General features: G+C 41.5%; 1 protein-coding gene across 2 annotated transcripts; it reads right to left on the minus strand.

The window, feature by feature from the left end:
- Nucleotides 1-43: 43 nt before the first annotated feature.
- Nucleotides 44-18,581, minus strand: plcd4a (phospholipase C, delta 4a). Of its 2 annotated transcripts, none has more exons than XM_029667399.2 (16): nt 18,393-18,581; nt 12,734-12,787; nt 10,483-10,641; nt 9,407-9,635; nt 9,038-9,167; nt 8,701-8,935; nt 8,259-8,460; nt 7,893-8,037; nt 7,042-7,194; nt 5,047-5,220; nt 2,910-3,066; nt 2,501-2,617; nt 2,169-2,347; nt 1,893-2,025; nt 1,610-1,759; nt 44-1,476 (listed from the first exon to the last, which is right to left on the minus strand). In XM_029667399.2, exons 2-16 carry the CDS (start codon nt 12,756-12,758, stop codon nt 1,385-1,387), a joined length of 2,280 nt encoding a protein of 759 aa, XP_029523259.1. In that variant the 5' UTR covers nt 12,759-12,787; nt 18,393-18,581; the 3' UTR covers nt 44-1,384. The 2 variants fall into 2 exon arrangements, with proteins under 2 accessions (XP_029523259.1, XP_029523243.1); XM_029667383.2 differs by having other exon boundaries at nt 12,734-12,856.
- Between the last annotated feature and the right edge of the window lie 170 nt (nt 18,582-18,751).

The following is an 18,751-nucleotide window of genomic DNA, read 5'->3' on the forward strand; positions in this document are numbered from 1 at the left end:
ATACATCCATAATCGAATCTCACCCGTCTCTGAACTCCTTAGATAATTGAAAATCATCTTTATTTGCAAATGGATATGGCAAATAACTAAATACTGTAGAAACATGCATACATAGTTAAATACATATACAAATAATATAGGTCTATGAAGTCTGAACTGGCCAATAATACAAAAGAGTTAATAGGTATGCTATAACACAATACAATAGGCTATGCATCAGGGATCTCCAACCCTGTTCCTGGAAAGCGAGCGTCCTGTAGATTTTCACTCCAAACCCTAATCTAGCACAGCTGATTCTAATAATTAGTTGGTTGATAAAGCTGGTTGTTAGTTACAACTGGGATTGGAGCAAAATATCTACAGTGGGGTAGCTCTCTAGGAACAGGGTTGGAGACCCCTGCTATACATCACGAACACACACAGTGCGTGTACAAAAATATACAACTATTAACCCAGCAGAAAATATTTACATCTTCTATAAAATGATCCAAAACAGATGACACAAGTTGAGGCATTTTTTAATCCCGCTGTTATTGCTGTTTATACTAAACGAATTGTTCAGAATATTGTTCATGGAAATTATAATATGCATTAGAGAAAGAGAGAGAGAGAGAGAGGACTGGAGTATATTAGGTTTCATTGGCGTCATAACCCATTTTAAACCAAAACTTGCCAATAGGCAAAAGAGGGAGGAAATGTGTCCTGCAGTAAGCCTAGGCAACTCTAACTAAACAGTCTCATCAATGTTACGTTCTTGAGGAGCTTGGTTCATCGAAAATACTGTGGTGTGGATAAGATGACCGACTTAAATTATGTTGAAATGTGTCATTACTCTTGACCAGTGGAGGCACACTTCTCCGCTACATACAGTATCATTGCAACAAAACAAAAAAATAATCTCAAGTACAGCTGTGTAGTTGACTAGCATGTGATGAAATAGAGTTGGAAAAACAGAATCATCCCAGAGCCAGTTCTTCAGTAATACATCAGATTGAGAATACACACTGTAAATATAGAATTGTAAGATCACAAGTGAAAACCACACCAATCATACTTTCTAAAAGTACATTAATACCTACAAAAAAATTTGGCTTAGTATATGCACAACATTACATACTATTTTGAGGAAGTAGTTACAGGAACTATTCCTTACATAGTTTGTGAAACTAGCTCTTGAATGTCAAAACTGCCTGGGGAAACTATGATGGTTTGTTCTTCAGCGTCTTCCACCTTCAGCGTCTTCCACCTTCAGCGTCTTCCACCTTCAGCGTCTTCCACCTTCAGCGTCTTCCACCTTCAGCGTCTTCCACCTTCCACCTGTTCCATCTACAAGTCTTGTAAATGCCAGGGAGGTAAGCAGCGACTGGAATCTCTAGAGTTCAGCTCATACCAGGTTAGTGATTCTAACATGTACAAATAAGGAGGCGGGAGGAATACTGGTTCCGTCCTTCGACAGGAGGTGGATGTGACGGTATCCTTGAAAAGGGAGTAAAACAGCTGTAGGAGACCATTCATCCCATCGTATTAAATGCTATTACGTGTGACTGTCATATTAGGAGGTTATATCATGAGTTTGTATGAAACGCTTAAATACATGGATGAGCCTCACCTTGCTGAATACATGAGAAAGGCAAGGTATACTGTCCGACAAAATCATTCCTTGACGCCTTGTCGTAGTCCTCCACCACAAAGCGTACCAGGGCCAGTTCAGGTGCATGTATGGTGAACCGCAAAGTGTCATACCACACTGGATTGAATCCTGAGCAAACACAATTCATAAATATATCAAATAATATAATACTGTACTATACTGCTTTAATGTATCAGCATTTCTGTAAAAAGTCACCTTGTAAGTATTTATGTGATTGGGATTTAATGGGTGTGTATATTACCATTGTTGTCTATGTATCTGGTCTCCTGCTTGGCCTGGTCTAGAGGAACTCCATGGATCTCCACTCTCACAAACGGGTCCACAACGGAGCTCTCCTTGATATTCACTTTGGGAAGCTGCTGTCCACTGATCACCTTGAAAAACACACACAAATATATACACACACAATGAGAGCACTTTAGGTCAGATCGGAAGGTTAGCGTTCCACTTGGTTTCTGTAGTTTTTCTGTTGTGGCTCAGGTTGTGTCTTAGGTAGGTCTCAGTTTGTTATTTGTACCTGAATGCAGAGACTGAGGGGTCGGTAGCCTTCCCGGTTAATTGGAACCTCCGGATCGAAACTCCTCTCTGGCATCCTCATGAAGTCAGGTTTGAGGACGTAGCCACAGCGGCCATTTTGACTAAACAGTCCATCGTTGAGGTCCATCTCAACCCCTGCCGTCTGGAAATTCAACGCAACTGAGGAAGCAAGGAAAACAGAGAAATTAACCAACTGATCCGAACAGAAGTATAAGCTTAACTAGCTTCACAAAGTCATGTTTGGAAAAATGGAAATTGATATTTTGTTTAATCATTGTGTCGTGCCTTAGAACGACCTAAAACGCCCCTCACCTATTTGAGTCCCTGTGTTCCACATTTCCTGTGGGTTGAAGTTGGAGGAGTCTGTTCTGAGGCCACTGGGATAAACCCTGGTCAGTTGCCTGGCATTGTGATGCACAAACTCTGCCCCTGGAAGAGAAAGGCAGTTAAACCATACATGAGATGAGCTTGAGGAACCATGCAATTGAACAGTACACATACAAAGCACTGTGTCTTCTAGTCATTCTGCCTCTGTTTACGGCCCTTACTTAATAACTGACTAAATCTCACTAATCAGGCAACATTTCCTTTTAGTAAATCAACAACTTTTGGCTTCTGTTTTGTGGTCCAAACAGAACTACACAAACTGTCCTGAGTGAGTAAGTGACTGGTTGATCCTGACTGATGATGTCGTGAGCTACAGTAGAGATTCAGGCCCCACCTGCCTCTCTCAAGTGTTTGCGGGCTTTGGACTCTGTGAAGGAGGATATCTCGTAGAACTTGGAGTGAATGCGGGAGTGCTTGAAGCTGCTGAAGTGGACACTCTTGCAGTAAACCACACAGTCCGACAGCTCCTTTGACAGACGCTGCTTCGATTTCTGAGGAAAAGAACGAGAGTTGAATTGAAAAAACTTTATTGATCCACAGCTGGGAAATTGGAGTGTTAACCTTTTCTAAGCTACATTCAATTCAACCACATATAAATTGGGCAATGGCTTGGACAATACTGCACTAAGAGGATTGGATATACACAGTAAAACCCTAGTTTTGAGAGCAACGTGGCACTCGTACAGTTTGAGAGGAGGAGTGGAGTACAGCTAGCCCTGGGTGAAAACAGCAAGTGGACCGAGGCAACCCCAATATGGAGTAAGTGATACTTCACTATGAAGCCAACCACAGTAGGTCTGCCAGTGCCAATCAGGCTTCGATGACCGAAAGCTTGAGGTATGCAGGCAGGCACAAGGCCAGACTAATTAGCAATGCAACCAGGTGTCCCAGTCTTAGTGCACACCTGGGCTGCCTCTATATGAAAGCCGATCCGGAGCCGAACACAAACAGAGACTGAGCTACAGTCCCGTCTGTAGGACAGGACATCATCAGAGTAAGTTACACCAGGGCCAAGGGCATCCCAGAGCTCACTGCTCCTGTAGACAGCTGGCTTTACCCCTGATTACCATATTGATCAAACCCTGTCAACCCTAGTATGGCATTCTCATCCATGGCTTTCGTTAAACATAGAGTATCAATGTTAAAAGATGTCTTCGATCCATGGACTCCATCTAATCTGTTCATGAGCACTGCTTGTTATTGAGCGATATCATGAAAGAACCAAGAATAAAGGTGATTCCCCGACTTCAATTAAGTGTCTCGTTTTAGAGGGCTCTCTACCTCTATCCAACAGTCAGTCAGTCAGTCTTCTCTCTCAAAACAGTAGTACAGTCTTGAAAGAGAGTTGGTACCGTCGGCTCTCTCGTCCTCTCTCTCTCCATGGCTACCTCTAGTGTTCGTATGGCACCGTTAGGAGGCTCACTTGGTAGAGTCCCTGGCTTTAGCCCTATATCTTTCATGAGCGATGTCAGAGTTGAACGCAACCCTTGGACAATGTCAGTGCTATAAAAGTGTTATAACTTGGCTAAGTCAACACAGAAGATTCAGACAAAGAGGATACTCTTTTGCCCTGATGGAGTTGAGGGACAATGGGGGAGTGAGTGACAGAAGTCTTATGCTAAGTGGATTTGAGGTGGGAGATGGAGTTGAGGAGGAGTGACAGTGAAATATATAGGACTACATCCAGGCAGTCCCAGAGTTTAATGACAGGACTTGGGTTGCAAAGCTACCGGTAGTTTACCAAAGTCTAACATAACTTTGGTCATTTATACTTGAATATCCTTTTAAAAAATGTATTCAAATATAGTATTCATTTTTTATATCTGTGTCCATATAGAGAAAATAGCCTAAGTAATGAAAAGAAAACATTACTCAGCAATGGCATTATTTTCAATGGACTCTGAAACTCCTCCAACTATTGACATTTTTTACACCTGCCACCAGTTTGGTGGCAAAACATTAACAACAAATGTTGACATAGTAAATAACTAAAAGTGTGTAAAAAATATATATATAAAAAGGATATTTCATGCTGAAACACTCATGTTAAATACCAATGGTATTCACTAAGTTGATGGTTTATATTTAGGATAATGTTTTACAGCTATCATCTTATTGAATTATTTCCTATATTTTACATGTGATAGGCCACACAGAGGGACAGAGATAATTACAGACACCTGTGATAATCTGAAGTACCCAAAAAGGGTGAAAGATACCAACATTCTGGTAGTTTACTGGTAAACTTCTAAAGTGTCCAGTAATATACCCTCCCTTTGAAACCCTAGACAAGAGACACAGACAAACGTCTCGCAGGTCGATCCCTAGAGGAAGTGGTGAGAGGTCGGACAGCTCCGGCCGAGGATCAGTAGCCCACCTTGGCTGTCACTGCAGAGGTTATCCTCGTCAATGTCGCATGCACAATTGCACACACAGGCACCCACCCACCCACACACACACCAGTAGCCTACCTTGGCCATGCGTCGGAGGCTGTTGCTGTGGAGGCTGTCCTCATCGATGTCAGCCGCCTCGTCCTCGTCGCTCACCTCTCCTGTCAGGGAGTCCTCCGGCTCCACCGGCCCGTTCAGACTCTCCTCCAGACCTCCGATCTTCTTCCCCTTGAGAAGAATCTTCCCCTTCAGCTCCTGTCAGTCAGAACAATGGATCTAGATCGTTTCATCACCAGGGAATATATATCATGCTTCTGTACCAGGGCATGTTTCAGAAAGCCTCTTGACAGCACGTCTCTCTCAACCTCTCTCTCTATTGCATATTGGTAACGTAACACAGATAGATATTTAGAGTCACCTACGTACTTGATGACTGTGGGCACAGTATACAACAAACACTCGGGCAGAACAAATATACATCATGCACAGACAGACAATAGTCTTTGCATTGAGATGCAGGGCATATAAAGTCTGTCTTCACTGTCCTACATGGACCTGCAGGTCACGCCCAATACAATGTTGAAAGACTGAGAGAACAATCAGTCATATTCTATTCAGTCCTGAGGGAACAATATTGTGTCTTTTTAATAATTCACAGTGCCAGTGTTGCATCTTACAGCACAGATCACATGGCCCGGGAGGCACTGATAGAAAGGTAGGTAGCAAGACAGGTAGTGAAAGTGAAGGTGAACTGACAGGTCACTCTACAGTGGGGTTTCCCAAACTCGGTCCTGGGGGCCCCCCCACTCTTCCTTTAATCTGGGTTCTATGTTCAAACTGTCAAATATATGCATTTTTTTTTTCATTTTTGCTTTCTGCCACATATTCAGTATTTGCATATCTCAAATGAGTATTCATGATTCTTTTGATTACATGTAATCTATTGGAATACATTTAGATTTTTGTACAAGGAACTTTTGGGCAGGTTAATCTGTTTTATAGCCTTATATTAATATAATAAAACAGTGATTATAAAAAGTGCATCTGAAATTCTGTGTGAATTCTAATGAATGTGCTCTTCAATTATCTTTGAGGAAGTCTATCAACAAGATAAACTGGTTTAATAATGTACATTCTAGGGCCTCCCAGGTGGTGCAGTAGTCTAAGGCACTGCATCGCAGCGCTAGCTGTGCCACCAGCGGCTCTGTCGCAGCCGGTCGTGACTGGGAGGTCCGTGGGGCGACACACAATTGGCCTAGCGTCGTCCGGGTTAGGGAGGGTTTGGCCGGTAGGGATGTCCTTGTCTCATCGCGCACCAGCGACTCCTGTGGCGGGCGGCTGGCTTCCGGGTTGGATGAGCGCTGTGTTAAGAAGCAGTTGGGTTGGTTGGGTTGTGTTTCGGAGGACGCATGACTTTCGACCTTCGTCTCTCCCGAGCCCCTACGGGTGTTGTAGCGATGAGACAAGATAGTAACTACTAATAATTGGATTCTACGAAATTGGGGAGAAAAAGGGGGGTCAAAATAATACAAAAATAAAATTATGTACATTCTGTACACTGACTCCACTGGAAAGGGTTTTGTTGAGGGCGGCAGGTAGCCTACAGGGCGGCAGGTAGCCTAGAGCCTAGCCTAGCCTAGAGGGTGGCAGGTAGCCTAGAGCAAGGTTTCCCAAACTTGGTCCAAAATTGTTCACTCGCTCCCTCAAGCTAAATTGAGGACCGTGGGGACAACGTTAGTGAATTGGACCTCCACTTAAGATGGCAATCAAACTGCTTCCGGTTTCGACTGGGATTCCCCCGAGGGAAAGTGGATAGTGCAAGGGCTGAGGGGGTAAAAATAATGTGTTTGGACTGCAGCCCATGGCAATTTGACAAACTCAATATGGCCGCCGGTCCACGCATTGCAGAACGCTGGCTTGAATTGGAATAGTAATGTCCGTTGTAGTAATTGTATTTCTGTGGGGACAATTCTGTCCTATCACCACCACCACCACGCTACGTTTGCTCTTGACATGCTGTGGTGAGAGTCAGATCAGAGCAGATTACCTGGCAACTGTTCCTGGTGCCGTCCTTACCTCAGGAGAAGGAAAGCTGACGGGTATCTTTCCATCCAGGGTGCTTTTCAGCAGCTTGTCCCCAAGGATGGTGTTGAGGTGTTGGGCCATGACTCGCTGCTGTTCAACACCGCAGTGGTTCTCGGTGGACAGGATGACCGGGTATTCTGATACCTGGGAGGGGAGGAAGGGGAGAGTGAATAATTCAACACCGGACTGCAGCATTCTCAGTGTGAGGAGAAAGGCTATACCTGCTACCAGTTTATATACACCAGCGGCTTCTCCACTGTGGCAGACAGGACAGGGGTCGCATGGAGCATCCAGTTGCAGACAGACAGAGAGCGAGTCCCAAACGACCCCCCCCCCTATGTAGTCCATCCACTACATTCTGGGCTGTCCTGTATGAGTGGTTGCATCCCAGAATGGCACCATATTCCCTATGCAGTGCACTACTTTTGACCAGGGTCCTGAAACCCTGACACACAACATGAACCTGGCGGCACGGAGGACTGTCTTTGACAGGCAGGTCATATGCTGGTTTACTGTGTGAGGGCTCGGCTTTCTGAAAGGGCCGTGGCTTTGGGATATCATGATGGAATGATCCCCCTCCTGACTCATACACATATAATGAGGTGCTGAGTGAGGAGTGTGTTGATACTGCAAGGTACTGCAAGCTCCTGGATTCCTGTGTGCAAAGTACTGCACTGGTAACGGACCATGAAAATGCTAAACAATGATTGGATCTGAATAGTTGAAAACACCCCTGTATTCTGCACTGATATGTAAACATTATGTCACGATACCGCAGAGAAGCATACCATACAAAGAGGTTTAATCTTGTCATTACAATTTTCTTCTGGATAAATAAATACCTTGAAGGCATAGTTTCTCAGTGCGATCACAACATCTTTGAAGAGGATCTTGGAGGTGAAGGTGTGTCCGTGGTAGACGATAGGCTCTCCATTGGGACCGTCCCAACAGTCTACTTCTACACACCGACAGCCTCGCTTCAAAGCCCTAACGAAGAAGAAACAAGTTAGCCCTTTTGGACTTTGTCCCAGAGTATATTCATTTTTAATGGACATCGATCAACCCCTCTGATTCTGTCTTCTAAAAGTTGTGTCGTAATTCACCTCAAGACAGAGATCAAAATCATCTTCCAATACAAAAGGATAAACCACTCTCAAGAACGGCCTACTAAGCCTTCCCATCAGCCACCAGTGGTGTAGTGTACATACCGTATGTATCCCTCGACACTGCTGTGTCCTCGAAGCTGGTCCTCCATCAGGTATGTGTTGTGTGAAGAGGAGATGAAGTAGTGGTTGAGGGGCTGAGTCATGTCCTGGTACAGGCTTTGCTGTCTGGGGTGGAAGATGGAGCCCTCAGCCGACGCCAGGTACATCAGGAAACCGTCGATAGACATGGCCTTCAGCATCTTCGCTGTGGAACAACAAACAAAGTCAAAAAAGAAAACATTGCTATCAGTTGAAACTATATATTTATATTTTTCATTACAACCATCATGATGTTCATTCAAATATATTGGCTCTTGGTTGAAATAACAAGAACTGCTTGACCAGGGATGTTGACCTGATGATATGGTTATTGACCTGATTATTCGTAGGGTGTGATTGGTCAGCTATAGCCACAAATCATGCCAGGGTCAGAGGTCAGTACTACCTGTGTCGGAGGGTTCGTAGCGCTCGATGAGCTCCATGGCCAGCTGCTGAACCCCGTCCACCTCCTCCAGTTGTTCATCTCTCAGGAACTCCTCCAGGTCCCGCAGAGACAGCTTCTGTCCGTCGCCAGAGTAGTCCTGGAACACCCTGAGAATGTCCTCTCTCTGGGTCAGCATCTTGTAGAACAGGACAAACTCATCATCCTCCAGAGTCCCCGTCTGAGACTTGTCTGCCGTCTGTAGATAAAATGGAGAAAGGTCTTCAGGCCTCAACAGACACCAGCAATGTACAAGAATCAAAGATATACGGTCTTATTAAGATGATCTCAGGGCTTTTACCATGAAGAGTCGGTGAGCGTGATGTTCGTTCATGTCCACGTTCATCATCTTCAGCAGGACCCTGATCTCCGGGAAGTTCATTCTGCCGTCATTGTTCTTATCAGCCTTCTTAAACCATTCACAGATCCACCTGGAAATGTCGCTTAAGGGAAACGTCATCATGCTACAGGGAAACCTTTGGAGCTATAACACAAACGATAGTCTGCTATACACATGTATAGTGCACTTCTTAACTTCATTAAGCAAACTAGCTAGGACTATGTACCGTATTTGGCCAGGTTCCTGTTAAGCACTTTGTGACAATTGTTGATATATACAGGGCTTTGTAAATACATTTGATTGATTGGTTTAGCTTGTCAGAAAAGATACTGGTCAAGCTTCTCACTCTCGCCCATGTTCTCCAGGTTCTCGATCAGCTTCTTCATGCCTTTGATCCAGGACTGGGCCTCATCGGCCGAGTCTGCCACCAGGTCCAGGTTGCCACGGCGACCACGGAACACCAGGGTGAAGCAGCGGTCCGGGGGAAACTCGTCTGCGATGCTGAGCAAAACCTCTGACTGGTGGCCCTCACGCACCGTCTCCACGTCATTCACAGAGACTGTTGAAAGGGAAAAGAGAAGCGGAATACTATCTACTTAGGTATCTCTTTAGGTATTTATCTCCTTAGGTGTTCTTCAGGCCCTTTGCTCCACTTGTGGCTAAAGGGAATAAGTCAAGTCTTTAGGTACATGGTGAACCCTGTAGCCCAATATTATCACTCACTTCAGTGATGATAAAACTAGACCCCTGCTACAACAAAACAACTCAAATGAGAGTACAAAACATTAGGAACAACTGCTTTTTCCATGACAGACTGACCAGGTGAATCCAGGTGTCACTGACCAGGTATCACTTGTTAAAACCACTTCAATCAGTGTAGATGAAGGGGGACGACAGGATTTTTAAGCCTCGAGACAATTGAGACATGGATTGTGTATGTGTGCCATTCAGAGGGGTAAATGAGCAAGACAAAAGATTTAAGAGCCTTTGAACGGAATATGGTAGTAGGTGCCATGCGCACTGGTTTGAGTGTGTCAAGAGCTGCAACATTGCTGGGTTTTTCACGCTCAACAGCTATAACTGTTCTTATCAAGAATGGTCTACCACCCAAAGGACATCCAGCCAACTTGACACAACCTTGGGAAGCACTGGAGTCAACATGGGCCAGCATCCCTGTGGAACAATTTTGACACCTTGTAGAGTGCATGCCACGGCGAATTGAGGCTGTTCTGAGGGCGAAAGGGGGTGCAACTCAATATTCTGAATGTTTTGTCCACTCAGTGTATAGCCTGCTGCCGAACATAATCTTGCGGACAATCATATAATAAGTATCATATGTGCCAAAATGTGTGTCAGTAGGTGATGTTGCCTAAACATTGTCTAAGCATGTAAATGTCACTACTCACATGTGGAGTGGGTGTTCCCAGCCTTCTTGGACTTGTACCAGATGGTCATGCAGTCCTCCTGCAGCTTGAAGTAACGCTGCTTCTTCCAGGTGCGAGACTTAATCTTCCTCATCACTGTGCCAACAATCATGGACTGGAGGTTGTCATCGCCCTGGATACCTGATCAGACACATTAGGGAAAGAAGGTGTCAAGGCCCAGATAACTGTCCTGTCCTGACATACATTATGGCTACTGCTCAATATCAGTCAACAGTAGCCTGGTCTCAGATCTGTTTGTGCAGTCTTGTCAACTCGTACAGATCTGGGATCAGTCTAAGGACATTCATCTCAGTCTCGCACAGACCCATAGAGTCATTGCGCACTACCCACTGGGCACACACTGGTTGAATCAACGTTGTTTGAACATCATTTGTCTACGTATTGTGACGTGGAATCAACGTGGAAAACGTAGAAACATTCAAAATCATTTTCATCCTATATTCAATATATATTGGGGGGTTGAAATTATGTCAAATTTCATATATGATAGACATTTTATTTGACCTCGTTTCAATGTTGATAGTAAAATTTTATTTTTAAATCAACATCATTGTTTCATCATGCCATCAACCTAAATAACAAGGTATTGAAATAAAATGTGAAGGCAGAGTCCAACTATTCTTGCCTGAACAGTGACTACTACTGGTATATGAGGGGGAAATGCATTTCAGTGAGAACAAGTCTACCATCCAGACGCCTACATCTATGTACCATACTTAGCTTTGAAAACAAGCTGTGTTCGTTTCAGCTGAGCTATTATGTAAACACAGATTGACACTGATCAGCTTCCATACTCAGTTGCGTAGACTACCTAAATAACCCTAGCCCTAACCTATCAATCATTAATTTGTTGACAAACTGGATATTGAATGGTGAACGCAATTGATATGTTGGATTCACGTCTCCATCTCAACCAAAAATCCAAGTTCAAGAATAGCATTAAATCAAATCAAACTTTAAATTAACTTGAAATAAAGTTTGATTTGATTTAGTCCTATTCTTCAACTTATATTTTTGGTTGAGATGGCGACATGAATCCAACATATTAATCATTTGTAGATTAAATTAGAAATCCATCAACCATCCTTCATATAAAAGACAATATCCATTATTATTAATATAATGAATTTTGCATCCTAATTATAGGGCTAATGGTAACTACTTCTAAACTTCCAAAGATCCAATCAACCATGGATGAATGATGGTATACCTAACTACATGTTGAAATGATGGGCTGCATTTACACAAGCAGCCCAATTCTGATATTGTTTCCACTAATTGGTATTTTTACCAAATCACATCAGCTCCTTTTCAGAGTAAAAAGACCAATTAGTGAAAAAAAATATCAGAATTTGTCTGCCTGTGTAAATGCAGCCAAAGTGTCCTTTGTTGGGCAAATCAGATGTCAATGTAGCCTTCATAAACTCAGCCTCACTCCGAATTGCCTTTCACATACAGCTTGTGTTAGAAAAGTTAGAAGAGTTACTTTAGAAACGATTTAACGTTATTTAGGTAGTCAACTCAAATGAGTATGGAAGTTGATCAAGGTCAAAATGTATTGAGATGATAGGTCAGCTAAAGCGAACACAGCTTGTTTCCAAAGCTAACAGGGTACATAGAGGTAGGCATCTGGATGGTAGACTTGTTCTCACTTAAATACATTACCCCTCATATACCAGTAGGAGTCACTGTTCAGGAGGAAATCATTGGACTTTGTCATCACACGTTATCTCAATATACCACTTTATTTAGGTTGATACAGTAGCATGACGTTGAAACAACGACACTGATTCAAACATACCATTTTACTACAACATTGAAACAAGGTCAAATAAAATAATGTCTAATCAAATCTAAATTTCAGCATCATTTCAACCACCCAATTGAATATTACAATCAAAAACATTTTTAACGTTTCTGTGGAATTTTCAACGCAGTTTCAACATATACATAGTTCTGATGATTATGTTGAAATTAGATTGATGTAACAACCTCGTAATCAGGTTAAATCAATGTATTTAAGTTAACATTTTACCCTCATTTTTATGCTTACAAAGCTGGTTGAAATGAGATTACTTTTTTCATATCCAATGTATTTTCGTGTTAATTCCACGTGGCAAATGACGTTGAAACAACGTCGATTCAACCAGTGTGTGCCCAGTGGGTATTGTTCTGATCAATATGCATATTTATATCTCAAGAATAAACTTACGCAGGCCACATCCCATAGAAGCCATCGGTGGTTGTTTTACGCTTTTTCCACCTGCTGCCCAGCAAAAAGGTTGACAATTGTATGTATGGTAAGTCATCAGAATGTGTGAAGAGAGGAGAGGTGCTAGGATGAGAGGAAGAGAGGATAGGTGCTAGGATGAGACAGGATGAAAGCAAAGTTGTAATATTTTACAACCAAATGATAGTTCACAACGCTGTAAAGTCAATACTTAGAATGTCATATTCAAACTACAGCAGACTTGATATAAACAAATAATACATATTTTGTATCACTCCCTGACTTTGCCAGAGTAGTTTTTGGATTTGACTCTCAACCTGTGATGTGTTGGGTTCAATTGCATTTCTTTAATTGACTGAATTTAAATGGAATTTACCACAATTTTATGGTCATTCTCACGAAACTGGCATTTGACCCACAAATTCTCAAGTGTCCTTTTTCAAACAATTTTCTCTTGGATCACTGAGATATGAGATTTTCTTAAAACTGTATTGTTGGTTAAGGGCTTGTAAGTATTTCATGGTAAGGTCTACACGCAACAAATAAAATTGGATTTGATTAGGATCTTTACTCCTATCTATTTCATCAGAATTATATATTTTTCTGATATTATGCATTTTATAACAATTTCCACAACTACCAATGTAACAATTGTCATTACCGCAACAGTTTTGCATGGACTCACTTAATCGTGTTTAACACGATTTTTGAATGACTACCTCATCTCTGTACCCCACACATAAAATTATCTGTAAGGTCCCTCAGTTGAACAGTGAATTTCAGAAAGATTCGTCAACAAAGACCAGGGAGATTTTCCATTGACTCAAAAAGAAGGGCACCTATTGGTAGATGGGTAAAAATAAATAAGAATATTCCTTTGAGCATGGTGAATTTATTAATGAAACTTCGGATGGTGTATCAATACACCCAGTCACTACAGGCATCCTTCTGGACTCAGTTTCCTGAGAGGAAGGAAACTACTCAGGGGTTTTCACCATGAGGCCAATGGTGACTTTAAAACAGAGAATTGAATAGCTGTGATAGGAGAAAACTGAGGATGGATCAACAACATTGTAGTTACTCCACAATACTAACCTAATTGACAGAAGGAAAAGAAGGAAGCTTGTACAGAATATAAATATTCCAAAACATGCATCCTGTTTGTAACAACGCACTAAAGTAATACTGCAAAACAAATGTGACAAAGCAATTCACTTTTTGTCCTGAATACAAAAGTGTTATATTTGGGGCAAATCCAATGCAGCACATTACGGAGTACCACTCCTCATATTTTCAAGCATAGTGGTGGCTGCATCATGTTATGTGTATGCTTGTAATCGTTAAGGACTGGGGAGTTTTTCAGGATAAAAAAATCAACAGAATGGAGCTAAGCACAGGCAAAATCCTAGAGGAAAAGATGAATTCACCTTTCAGCAGGACAATAAACTAAAACAAAAGGCCACATCTACACTGGAGTTTCTTACCAAGAAGACAGTGAATGTTCCTGAGTGGCCAAGTTAAAGTTTTGACTTAAATCTGCTTGAAGATCTATGGCTAGACCTGAATGGTTATCTAGCAAAGATCAACAACCAGAGGTTATTCTAACATGTATTGACTCAAGGGGTTGAATACTTCCACCTTGACAAAAGTATTTTGACAAAAAAATTACAATTAAATCCATTTAAACCACTTTGAAACAACATATTGAAAAAGTCAAGGGATGTGAATACTTGCTGACTGCCCTGTAAGTACTGTAATTACATGCATGTATATTTAAAAGTCAAAAGTAACAAAGAGACAAGAAGAATAATGTATCCAAGGTCTTTACAGGTAATATTGGTGTATTAGGATGTGGATATTTGTGATTAAAAGGTACTATAGATACAATTCTTGATTGAATGGGAGGGTATAACACAATATGCCTATAAAGTATCTACAGTTGAAGTCGGAAGTTTACATACACCTTAGCCAAATACATTTAAACTCAGTTTTTCACAATTCCTGACATTTAATCCTCGTAAATATGACCTGTCTTAGGTCAGTTAGGATCCCCACTTTATTTTAAGAATGTGAAATGTCAGAATAATAGTAGAGAGAATGATATACACTACTCAAAAAAATAAAAGGAACACTTAAACAACACAATGTAACTCCAAGTCAATCACACTTCTGTGAAATCAAACTGTCCACTTAGGAAGCAACACTGATTGACAATACATTTCACATGCTGTTGTGCAAATGGAATAGACAACAGGTGGAAATTATAGGCAATTAGCAAGACACCCCCAATAAAGGAGTGGTTCTGCAGGTGGTGACCATAGACCACTTCTCAGTTCCTATGCTTCCTGGCTGATGTTTTGGTCACTTTTGAATGCTGGCGGTGCATTCACTCTAGTGGTAGCATGAGACAAAGTCTACATCCCACACATGTAAACTTCAACTAGTATACAATTGTTAGGACTGATGGACAAACTACAGCATCATATTTAGTGTTTTATTAAAATAAGGTTTTTCTAAAAGTACAATTTTATAAAATGACCCGAGAATTTAATCCGGACACATCTCGGTAATGAGAATTTGGGGTGAAAATGTACAAAATTCAGACACATTTTTTTTAGATTGATTTAAAATAAGAAACTGCCAAACAACTAGACATCTTAGTCCTCAGAATTATAATTTATTTTTGCAGATGCATCATGGTTTTGTAACAATTTGAAACAGACATGCTTAAAACTGGTTTCATGAGAATCACCCCAATGCTGCATAGCACAGCACTTTTTAAGTCCAGGATCAGCAGCCTCTTTGTCCAACCCTCATCCTCCTATCTTCGTCCATTCAGCCTGTACCAGCCGGGTGGAAAGCACCGGCTCTGTTTTGCTGTGTCATGTTTTCACTGAGTAGTCCAGTCTATGACTTTGTCCTCTTCTTGTTTTGAGAGGTGGAATTTCTGAGGGCAGCAGACACTCGTGTTTTTGATTTATTTTTAATATCTGCCATTGTTTGGAATGACATTCCATTCATTCATCATAGCAATCCTATCTAGGTAGATTTATGAACAAGGTATAAAAATAGTTAATAATCCGCTTATCAACCTTCGCAGTGGAACTGAAACCCATCTAAAATAATGTCTGGTGGGACAAGAAGTTAATCCCTGTCCCAGGAAATGATCTCACACTTGGCCATGTTCATGACTGCTAACATCGCACCCAAAAAAAAAAAAAACGAATGGAAACACTTCTAATAGCATCCTCACTGAGAAACGTTCGTTAAACAAATGTGCAGAGTATGGTTGGTTTGCATATTAAACACACCTATCAAGCCTTTGAACTTCCAGAGCAAAAAGCAATAAAAAGTTAATGCAAAGCAATTCCATTTACTTAATCTAATTTGAATGATTCATTGTAAAACTATGGTTATTGTGATCGATGACACACCCCGCCATCGCAAAACTCACGCATCACTTATGCTGTTCTATTTGCAGTATGTTTAGCAATTGAGTTTCATTATTCATGTCTGCTATTGCTAATAAAATACCTTCTTTAAGTCTGCCTGTCCTCTTCTCATACTGACACCAGTTATACACATGTATGACATACCAGTCAAAAGTTGACAAACCTACTCATTCAAGGATTTTTTTCTGAATTTTTTACTTTTTTATACATTGCAGAATAATAGTGAAGACATCAAAACTATGAAATAACACATATTGAATCATGTAGTAACCAAAAAAAGTGTTAAACAAATCAAAATATATTTTTTTATTTGAGATTCTTCAAAGTAGCCACTATGATGACAGCTTTGCACACTCTTGGCATTCTCTCAACCAGCTTCATGAGGAATGCTTTTCCAACAGTCTTGAAGGAGTTCCCACATATGCTGAACACGACCTCAAACCACCTCAATTGGTTTGAGGTAGGGTGATTGTGGAGGCTAGATCATCTGATGCAGCACTCCATCACTCTCCTTCTTGGTCAAATAGCCCTTACACAGTGTGTGCTGGGTCATTGTCCTGTTGAAAAACAAATGATAGTCCCACTAAGCGCAAACCAGATGAGATGGTGTATCGCTGCAGAATTCTGTGGTAGCCATGCTGGTTAAGTGTGGCTTAAATTCTAAATAAATCACAGACAGTGTCACCAGGAAAGCACTCACACACCACCACCTCCATGCTTCACGGTGGGAACCACACATTCGTAGATCATCCGTTCACCTGCTCTGTGTCTCACAAAGACATGGCGGTTGGAACCAAAAATCTCAAATTTGCACTCATCAGATCAAAGGAGAATTTTCCGACGGTCTAATGTCCATTGCTCGTGTTTCTTGGTCCAAGCAAGTCTCTTCTTATTATTGGTGTCCTTTAGTGGTGGTTTCTTTTTATCAATTCGACCATGAACCCTGAATCATGCAGTCTCCTCTGAATGGTTGATGTTGAGATGCGTCTGGTACTTGAACTCTGTGAAGCATTTATTTGGGCCACAATTTCTGAGGTGGGTAACTCGAATGAACTTATCCTCTACAGCAGAGGTAACGCTGGGTCTTCCTTTCCTGTGACGGTCCTCACGAGAGCCTGTTTCATCATAGAGCTTGATGGTTTTTGCGACTGCACTTGAAGAAACTTTCAATGTTCTTCAAATTTTCCGGATTGACTGACCTTCATGTCTTAAAGCAATGATGGACTGACATTTCTCTTTGCTTATTTGAGTTGTTCTTGCCATAATATGGACTTGGTATTTTACCAAATAGGGCTATCTTCTGTATACAACCCCTGCCTTGTCACAACACAACTGTTTGGCTGAAACACATTAAGAAGGAAAGAAATTCCCCAAATTAACTTTGAACAAAGAACACCTTTTAATTGAAAAGCATTCCAGGTGACTACCTCATGAAACTGGTTGACAGCAAAGCTGTCATGAAGGCAAAGGGTGGCTACTTTGAAAATATAAAATATATTTTGGTTTGTTTAACACTTTTTTGGTTACTACATGATTCCATGTGTTATTTCATAGTTTTGATGTCTTCACTATTATTCTACAATGTAGAAAATAGTCCAAATTAAGAAAAACCCTTGAATGAGTATGTGTTTCCAAACTCTTGACTGGTACTGTATATACACACAGTGTGTTATACATGTGTAGAACTGGTGTCAGTATGAGAAGAGGACAGGCAGACTTAAAGAAGGTATTATTATTATTTACAATGACGGCCTACCCTGTAGAAAACAGTAAAGAAACAAAAACTCTTGAATGAGTAGGTGTGTCCAAACTTTATATATATATATATATATATATATATATATATATATATATATATATATATATATATATACACACACACACACACACACATTTTGTAGTCCAAACTATCCTCTCTACTGAGTCCATTTCCTCTACCTCTTCTAAATCTGTCATACCGTCTGACCACATCATTTCACTGGGTTCAGAAATAAAAACATGTCTCCCAAATCATTTAATTCATCCTCACCAGGAACCCTACAACACATTTAAATGTTACTAATTGAAGCTGGTCAAGTTTCTCTCTACATACAATAGTCAGTAGGCTAGCAAACATGGAAGGAATTAATGTATTGGCAGACATAAAATGAAAGGACAGTGGGCTGGAGAGAGGATAGCTACCGACTCACCCGATGAAGGGGCATCTCAGCTGGATCGAGGTGCGTCCTGTGCCTGTTGTGGTTCCGGAGCTTGAGACAGGGAGGGGAGCTGGCCCTGTCTGTCTGGCTGGGTCAGCTCTGGCTCTGCATGCCGCTGTAGAGAGCTGAGAGAGAGGCGGGCAGGGATAGCTGATCCTTACTGAGTCAACACAGTCGCCAACAACACTCAGACACACCCTTCCCATCCTCCACTCTCTCCCCCCCTCCATTCATCCAACCTCGTCTTTGTTGAGTTTTTTTCCATTCAAAGGGAGTGTTAAATGGGCAGTCAGTTTGAAATGTAATGAGCTGTACAAAGATCAAGTACCTGAGCCAACAGCCCAGATCAA

The sequence above is a fragment of the Oncorhynchus nerka genome, linkage group LG2 (genome assembly GCF_034236695.1).
Source record: "Oncorhynchus nerka isolate Pitt River linkage group LG2, Oner_Uvic_2.0, whole genome shotgun sequence".
NCBI classification, from domain to species: Eukaryota; Metazoa; Chordata; class Actinopteri; order Salmoniformes; family Salmonidae; genus Oncorhynchus; species Oncorhynchus nerka.

Bases quoted from the DNA above. Each gene is read 5' to 3' on its own strand.
- plcd4a (XM_029667383.2), bottom strand. From the start codon at position 12,830: ATGACTTACCATACATACAATTGTCAACCTTTTTGCTGGGCAGCAGGT. The intron at 2,618-2,909 runs GTGGGGCCTGAA...TTTCTCTTCCAG, and splicing joins CAAACACTTGAGAGAGGCAG to GGGCAGAGTTTGTGCATCAC. The intron at 2,348-2,500 runs GTGAGGGGCGTT...TTGCTTCCTCAG, and splicing joins GAACACAGGGACTCAAATAG to TTGCGTTGAATTTCCAGACG.